This window comes from Notothenia rossii (genome assembly GCF_949606895.1).
Source record: "Notothenia rossii genome assembly, chromosome: 5".
Taxonomy (NCBI): Eukaryota; Metazoa; Chordata; class Actinopteri; order Perciformes; family Nototheniidae; genus Notothenia; species Notothenia rossii.
This window is the reverse complement of record NC_136903.1, coordinates 45,173,526-45,182,747: the sequence shown is the minus strand read 5'-3', so window position 1 is coordinate 45,182,747 and position 9,222 is coordinate 45,173,526. Positions and strand designations below refer to the sequence as shown.

Genomic DNA, 9,222 nt, shown 5'->3' with positions numbered 1-9,222 from the left:
ACGCGCTGTCTTTAAACAACTCTCCTCTTATCTCCATCAGAACAACCTTCTGGATCCGCACCAGTCTGGTTTCAAGGCAGGTCACTCAACAGAAACTGCTCTCCTTGCTGTCTCTGACAAACTGCACACTGCTAAAGCAGCCTCCCTCTCCTCTGTCATCATCCTTCTGGACCTGTCTGCTGCATTCGACACGGTGAACCATCGGATCCTCCTTCGCACTGTCCAAGAACTTGGAGTTTCAGGCACTGCACTTTCCCTCCTCACCTCATACCTCAACGACCGCACCTACAGGGTTACTTGGAGAGGGTCCGAGTCCGACCCTTGTCAATTAACTACAGGGGTCCCTCAGGGCTCGGTTCTTGGTCCCCTCCTCTTCTCCCTGTACACAAACTCGCTCGGGTCTGTCATTAGCCCGCATGGTTTTTCATACCACTGCTACGCTGACGACACCCAACTAATTCTGTCCTTTCCCCGCTCAGAGACCCAGGTCGTCGCACGCATCTCTGCTTGCCTAGCAGACATCTCTCGGTGGATGTCTGCTCATCACCTCAAGCTCAACCTTGACAAGACTGAACTGCTCTTCCTTCCGGGAAAAGATTGTCCCACTCTTGACCTAACAATCAACATCGGCACCTCTGTTGTTTCCCCGACTCAGACTGCAAGGAATCTGGGTGTGGTCCTAGATAACAAACTGTCCTTCACTGCAAACATCGCTGCTACAACCCGCTGCTGCAGATACACGCTTTACAACATCAGGAGGATACGTCCCCAGCTGACCCAGACATCAGCGCAGATTCTGGTCCAGGCTCTCGTCATCTCACGCCTAGACTACTGCAACTCCCTACTGGCTGGTCTACCTGCATGTGCCATCCGACCTCTGCAGCTCATCCAGAATGCAGCGGCTCGTCTGGTCTTCAACCTTCCCAAATTCTCCCACACCACACCGCTCCTCCGCTCCCTTCACTGGCTTCCAGTAACTGCTAGAATCCACTTCAAGACACTGGTACTTGCGTACCATGCTGCGAATGGATCTGGCCCTTCCTACATCCAGGACATGGTTAAACCGTACACCCCAGCACGTGCACTCCGCTCTGCATCAGCCAAACAGCTCGCTGCACCCGCACTGCGAGGGGGACCCAAGTTCCCGTCAGCAAAAACACGTGGGTTTGCTATCCTGGCTCCAAAATGGTGGAATGAGCTCCCCATTGAAATCAGGACAGCAGATAGCTTACACATCTTCCGACGCAAACTGAAAACTCATCTCTTTAGACTCCACTTCGAGCGATAAAATTACTAACAAAGCACTTATATACTAATAAAGGGCTGGCTTTCTAAATGCCAGTTGAGTAGCACTTGAAATGTTTGGCTCTATGAAACCTGATGTACTTATATGATTCTGTTTTCTTAAAGGTTGTATCTTCCTGGTCGAATGCACTTATTGTAAGTCGCTTTGGATAAAAGCGTCAGCTAAATGCAATGCAATGTAATGTAATGTAATTTTGGATGCATGACCATGTTTTAGGCTCATCCTTCATTCACTTCTGTAGAGTAGCCTGTTCAGTAGGCTATTATTTGTTTAAGACTGAATAATACCTTTTAAGAACAATCATTAAACTAGTGTGTATATTACAATACAAAGGAATCTATCCTAGCATGCCATCAAGCATTAAAAAGTAGCGTTAGGCTAGTTGTACAGTACAGATGAGTTAACACTGAACAGTACAAAAAAAACTAAGTACAGTCAACATGTCACATAATGAAATGTTAATATATCCCAAAATTCAATGAAATATTAAATGAAATATTTATCACAAACGCCACCTCATTTATACTAGTGCTAGCAGTTAAGTCATATCATACAGAAAAAGCCGACTAAGGATGGCTGACACGGTCAGGTTCAGCAGATAAAAACCAAAATAACAAAAAAACACATAATCAATCTAAATCCTGCTTGTTAGTTACCCAGCATCATTGATATATAAGCTGCTAGCGATTCATTACTGAAATCTTACCTTCAAAGCTGACAAAGTCGCGCTAGCTAACTAGCAGGCAATGCTAGCAAAATTGGTTGTAACAACCAAGATAAAATATAGATAATTACGCTTTGCATATACAAATGAAGACCAGTATAAGCATCATAAAGGGCCTCTGATACAATATGGACAGTTGACAATTCAAAAGAGTTAGATATTTCAGCAACTTACCTCTGGAACTAATCGACGCGCCGTAATATAAGTGAATGAGGTCCAACGCCCAAATGACAATATTTGGAACTATTTTGATGTCCATAACCGGAAGTAGGCGCCGCCATTTTTTACAACGGAGGTCTATGGGAGTGTCCTAACTCTTATCTCTCTAGAGAGGTTCACATAAAGCACGGTTAATGTATTATATTGACTACTGCTCTAGAGAGGTTTCTCAATACTCAAATTTCCCCTCTTCGACTCCTATCCTCGACTCCTCTCCTCGAGACTTGGTGCCGCCCACAGGAGATGCGAGCGGAGGACTGAGGAAGGGAACCGAGGAGAGAGGAGTGGAAGCAGCAGGCGGTTAGAGAAATGAGAACTCCTCTCCTCTGAGCGGTCATTTTAAAGAGACGTCAATTAATGATGACAGGAGGCACAGCAGCATTCTGATGGACAGATGTGTTCATGAAAACTTATATATATTTACTTTTAATTTATTGACAGTGCGGTATAATGAAACAATAACAGGCTACAGATGCGGACATATACACACACATATATTTATATAAATATATACAATTTCAGAATCAAACAAGTATGAGAGCACTCTCATAATAAAAAACACAATCAGAGACTGGATATATCCCCCCCCCCCCCCTCTCTCTGGTCGCTGAAATGGGGAATTGAAATTATATATATTTATATATATATATTTACTTTTAATTTATTGACAGTGCGGTATAATGAAACAATAACAGGCTACAGATGCGGACATATACACACACATATATTTATATAAATATATACAATTTCAGAATCAAACAAGTATGAGAGCACTCTCATAATAAAAAACACAATCAGAGACTGGATATATCCCCCCCCCCCCCTCTCTCTGGTCGCTGAAATGGGGAATTGAAATTACGGGCCAAAAGTTGTACAAGTATTAAAAGTAAGCATAGGACACCAAACCAACTGAGACCCGTCTGTCCGCCGCATCTACGCACTGTACAACACACACACACTGTACCACACACACACACCTACACACTGTAGGCTACCACACACACCTGCTCCTAAAGCATAATCAGGCTACAGCCGTTGTGTATTTTATTATGTGAAGCACTAAATGGTCTTAGAAAAATGTTGACTCTTTGTTTGTAGATATCTACTAAACTACAGCATATAAATACAGAAAGTAATGTAGGCCTGTTATACTGAGTGATATATATTTTACACACTGCTCTGCTTTCTGCACGGACCTCACAGCTGTTCTCACTGTAAACATCGCGTTGCGATGAAAGCAGTTACTAAAATAATATCAAAGGGATGCATGCAGAGCTGTCATTGGCTGAGTCCGGCCGTGCGTCACGCCTCCACCGTTCCCGGAAATGCATCCGTGGAGGAGCCGTGGAGGATGCATCGGTGTCTCCTCGGTTAGAGCTCCCCCAGAGAGCCTCCTCGATGCTCGGTCCTCGAAGTGCAAATAGAGAAATGAGATGTCCTTCAAAATGGCGCGCTGAAATTCATTTCCGGGTCACTACCGGAGGGCCGAGGAGTCGAGGAGGGGAAATTTGAGTATTGAGAAACCTCTTAGGGCTCTGGTTCAGCCGATTTGAATCGCTTCCTGAAGCAGTCACGTGGTATCGACAGGCAGCGAGGCTTCGTTTGTCATCGATGACGTCAATGGCCCAAAACGATACAAGCCTCGATACATGCTTCACAAAAAGCTTCGGGGATTGGGGATTACTCGACACACGCTCCGAAGCCTCGGCGCAATACGTAACATCACTACGTAACACACTTATACATTGTTATTTTTATTATGTATAACATGTTGGTACCAGACTGTCTATGGTACTTACTAGCAAACTGAATAACAACCTATCGACGTGAAGCACATTGGTTAAAGCTAAGGAACAAAACCAGAAAATGTAATAAGACAGCTAGGTGACATTAGAATCAGTTGCTAATTGCCTTCGACCAGCGGTTTTCAAAGTGTGAGGCGCGCCTCCCCTGGGGGGCGCCAGAGAGTTTCAGGGGAGGCGCAGCGTGAGACACAAAAGAACGAGAAAAAGACAAGTAAAGTGACACTTGCCCACTTGTGGCTGTCTGTGGAGACCGAGTTCCCCCACCTCGCCAAAAAGGCTGTAAAAGTTCTCATTCCCTTCACCTCCACCTACCTTTGTGAGTGCAGGTTTTCCGCATTGACTTTGATCAAAAGCAAGTACCGGTCAAGGCTGCAGCCAGAGGATGATCTGCGTTTATTCCTCTGTGCATCAAAGACGCAGACTCATTGTTCCCACTAAAGTAGGGGTGAGTGTAATAAGGAGGCAAAGTTGACGTTCAGTGTGTTACCGGGAGCATATAAGGATTTATCCACCATGTTGAAAATGTTAAAAAAAAGATGTCTTGAGAACACGGCGTGCGGAAATATACGGGTCGTGCTGCAGCTAGATGTGCCTGTCCTCTGTAAGAAGGTGTCGGCGACTGACATGCAAGGAAGAACGGCTGTCCACAGGCTGTTCAAACTTTAACAACTGTATTAACTTCCAGGGTAGTGAATTGAACATGCAATTGTAATTCGGTGTGTGGTATATTTTCATGCACGGACACGCATGTTCCACAACACACGAACTGAACAACACTCAATTTCCCGAGCTACCAGCGTCCTTGCGATCTTGTTATAATAACAAGTGCACGTTACTGATGCAATATGGTTGAGACCATTCGGGCTTATTCTAGAGGGGTGCAAGGAATAGTCCAAGTGTTAGAAATTAAAATCAATGTTTTATGGCATAATTTAGTTTAAACATGCCATCAGTTAATATGCTGTTTTATACTTCCAGTGCAGCCTGGTTGTCTGCAGCGCATGGCATTCTTCAGGCCCATCATCTCTGGGAGGTGGGCATTAGCCCTCCTGCGGACCGAGACATGGGGCACCTCTGTCACATGACGTTTTACCCCTTGTTGTGCATCTTCTTCCTCTGATTGTTCCGATAGGTCAGCATCTGCACCGTGATGCTGGGCCAAGAGGATCTTTGCCACTTCCATACGGAACTCAAGGAACTGGATGGGTTTTGTCTTTGGTCCACCACATATTGCATGGTCTTTGCGGTAGAGTAGCCAGCTGTTGAATAAAGCCAGATCCGTGAAGTGCATGACCATCCGCATTGTCCACTTCTTAGTACGGGTGCTCATGCGATAGTAACTGATCATTCTATCGATCAAGTCAACTCCACCCATCTTGGTATTGTACTCACGGACAATGCTTGGTCGCGAAACAGTGACATATTGTTTCAACCTCTTGTCCCAGCGCTGGCAGGTGTCCTCAGGCTGTGTACCATGAACAACAGACATCAGCAATACTGGCTTGTTGTCATACCACTTCACTACACACAGTTTTCCATCTTCAGCGGACACTTCTGATGAGGTACCTCTTCCTGCGCTTTTCATGGCTTTGTCACTGGGTAACTTGTCGTTCGCTCCAGCGAGTCGGTTCTTCATTATTGTACCAGTTATGTACAGCTCCTTCTCCATCATTTGTTGCGCACCTTTGATGGTGGTGAAGAACCGGTCACAATACACTTTTGTGCCGCGTTTCAGGGTTTGACAAAGACGCTCGATGACTAAGCTTCCCAAGCCCAGGCCCTCGGGTTCTTCGACCTTCTCGATCAGTGATTGTGTACCTTGATAGAGCTCAAAGTCAAGCACAATGCCATCTGCTGTAGCACACACAAAGTTCTTAATGCCAACTGGGTTGAGCTTCATTGGAATATATTGTCTGTACGGACAGGCTCCCGTGAAGGGTATCATTTGCTCATCAATAGATGTGCAATCAGGTCGATTCAGAGACTTGCAGCCTCGCAGAATCCGCTCCAGAAAAGGCCCCACCTTCCAGAATTTGTCAGACATCTTCAGATCTTCAGGCACATCATCATCAATTACCACTTTTATTGCTCCCCTCAGTTTGAAGAATCTGGCACGCGTGAATCTGTCAGTGATGGCAGTGATTTTAAAGGCTTTGGACCAATACATCCTAATGGTTGGGTATCGGATGCAGGACATTAAAATACAGGCACCAAAAAAGTGGTAGACCTCATCGACTGACATGTTGAGTGGGTCCCCACTCCTAGACAGTGACATGGCATTAGAACATTCTGAAATCAGTGTCATCAGATCTCTATCGATGTACTGGTCAAAATACTCTAGTGGGGTCCAGCCATGTCTGTCCAGATCGCTTTCGTCCTGATGCTGATACTCCGCAAGGTTTGGCGTCAATGGAGTAGCCTTCCAGCGTATTCCACGTCCTGCACAACCAGAATCAGAATAAAATAGTATTTAGTATGTATAGTATTTATTGCAGTAAGTTACATTTTATCTATGTAAGCAAAAAAACTTGAATCTGTGTGGACGTTTACATGAAATTTGAAGATTTACCCTCAAGGCATGCTAAAATAATAACAATTACCTTGTTTGGACTCTCTCTTTTTATTTTTTTTGGTTTGGCTTGGTCCTGGTGTTGGCTCCTCAGTCATCTTCTGCACGATCAGTCTCAATCGGTACAGTTCGACATCGACGTCTGGGAGTGTGGGATGAACCTGTCCCTGTACTCTCTGTCCCTGTCAATGTAAATAAGCATTCTGCCTCCAATCCTTCACGTAGCCCTGAGGCCCTAACTCAGGGGTCGGCAACCCGCGGCCCTCGAGCCGCATGTGGCCCTTTAAGCCCTCTGCTCTGGCTCCCTTGAGTTTAGACAAAAATAAGAAGAAAATAAAGGTATTTGTAGGACTATTTAAATGTTGTTGCATGGTTGAAAATGTTTCGTATCTTGTATTTTGAGGTGATACTGTGACACATAAATAAAAAACAAAACGGTTTTAATTAGGTCAACTAAAATATGCGTCACATCCTGCTACGGTCCGCGCCAGCGCCTTTTCCTGCGGGTGAATAACCTGACCCCCGGCTCGATGAGCGAACTATGGATAAATCAAAGAAAATAAAAGTACCGGAGGAACACAGGATTTAATTCTGCATGGACATAGTTATATGCTTTCACAGCAAACGATGCTGGTTTACCGGTATGTTCAATATGTAGAGAGAAGTTGTCAAAGGTGCTGCAGCCTTTACGTATCGAGGAACAACACGGGAGAGGAAGACAGCTGACGATCTTCAGTCATAATTCAATGGGGTATGTAATTTATTTCAGAAAACACTTTTTTATATATTCCATGGAATGCTCTTAACGTCCCGATAGCAATGAATATATTAAATGCTTTGACAATAAATACATAAACAAATTAATCTCTGGAAGCCGTAGCGCTGTAAAAAGCACGACCAATCATCTGAGCCGGCCCGGCAAAAATAACTGGATGGCCTACCTGCCTGTCAGCCTTCCATCTGTGCACAAATTTATCTCGTGCCCTCATTGGTCATGTGCGCGTTCGTGTGTGTTGGAGGAGGGACTCTGTAAGAAAGTCTGAAGGAAGAGGCAGATTTTTTCCGGTTGTGTATTTTCAAACTCTAGCGCACTCGAGCTGGTTTCTCCATTCTTACTTACCCCACCGTTAACTCTTTTTAGGGTGCAGCTATATATTTTATTTATTTCAAAGTGGGCCCATTTTAATTATATATTTGTTTCCTCCAAATGTGCAGATGACTCCCCAAGTGCTGTGTTTAATTTATTTTAAAGTAGGCCTCTGTATTATTTTTAATTCTCCTTATAGGAGTTCTTTGTTTCTTATTAGAGGTTAACAGTTGTATATAACGTAATAAATAGCCTAATAAATGCAAAAAAACTGTAGTTTCTGTCTGATATAACAATAAATACAACTTTATTAGCTATCAAGCTATGACATATGTTTTGCGGCTCCAGACAATTAATTTTTTGGGCAAAAGGAGCAAAATGGCTCTTTTGGTCAAAAAGGTTGCAGACCCCTGCCCTAACTACATAACATAAACACAAATCTTCTGGGTCTTGACTAACCATTATCTGCACCACGGCGACGTTTATGTCCTCTGCTGTGCTCTGTGGGCTCAGGAATGGGGTCCTCTTTGTCACTACTGTCACCCTCATCCTCACTGCTGCTTTCCTCCTGTGGTGATGGTTGGTAATTTGTATCCAGGATGGGATCATCATTGTCAGATAGGTCTAAATCTGAGTTGTCTTCATCAATCAAGCCAAGTAGCTGCATAGCTTGGTGTAAAGAAAAACGCTCTGGAAATAAAAACAATGGATTTCAATGGTACTGTACAACGTTTTAATCCAACTAATTTACGTATGTATATATGTATTTAGTGATTGAATTGTTATGTATTACATTTAGACAATGTACAGCCTCTTAGCTGCACCAGATATACTTGTTTTCTCATTTTACATGTGTGCATGTTTACTAGTATATTAGCTGTTTCGACGAGCTTCAGTCCATAAGTACACAAACGTGTACTTCATGTGTACTTTAGTTACGTTCTTATTTTTACACTTTTTTTTCCAAATTTGCTTGTCATGACAAATATCCAACGCTTATATAAATATCTAAATAAGAATAAGCCATGAAATAAGGCAGGACTTCTTACCTGATCGATGTTTGTGTCTGGAGTGGCCACTTGAATCATCCCTCGTATTAGCCGCCATCTTGAATTTTTACCATTGTATGTTATACTCTTCTGACACCACCAGATGGCAGTATAAGTGTCCACATATGTGGCTATAAGACCCCAATTCAGCAGTGTACACCATTGTGGACATAAGAGCTAAAAAAGTGCTGTCCACGCATGTGGCCACTAAGCCTTAAGAGGTTAAGCATATATTGAATGTGAAAAGTACCAATCCTCGGTTTAAATGCAACAACGGACATTAGAGACGACGCGAGCCGGCTGGCGGGGAGGAGCCAGCAGAGGATATAACAGCACCGGAAGAGGGATTCTTTCTCTTCTTGCTCAGGAGAGCAAGATCACAGCTTTTTTCCGCCGGAACAATATTCTGTCTGTAACACTACCGCGCCTTTTTTAATTAAAGTATCCCATTTGAATCTTTTCA

At 43.8% G+C, this 9,222-nt stretch overlaps 1 protein-coding gene across 2 annotated transcripts; it reads right to left on the bottom strand.

The window, feature by feature from the left end:
* Window positions 1-4,887: 4,887 nt before the first annotated feature.
* On the bottom strand, window positions 4,888-9,221 carry LOC307038720 (piggyBac transposable element-derived protein 3-like). Of its 2 annotated transcripts, none has more exons than XM_079680342.1 (3): window positions 8,170-9,221; window positions 6,655-6,928; window positions 4,888-6,493 (listed from the first exon to the last, which is right to left on the bottom strand). In XM_079680342.1, exons 2-3 carry the CDS (start codon window positions 6,719-6,721, stop codon window positions 5,004-5,006), a joined length of 1,557 nt encoding a protein of 518 aa, XP_079536468.1. In that variant the 5' UTR covers window positions 6,722-6,928; window positions 8,170-9,221; the 3' UTR covers window positions 4,888-5,003. The 2 variants fall into 2 exon arrangements, with proteins under 2 accessions (XP_079536468.1, XP_079536467.1); XM_079680341.1 differs by having other exon boundaries at window positions 6,655-8,400; window positions 8,760-9,221.
* Window position 9,222: the final 1 nt, after the last annotated feature.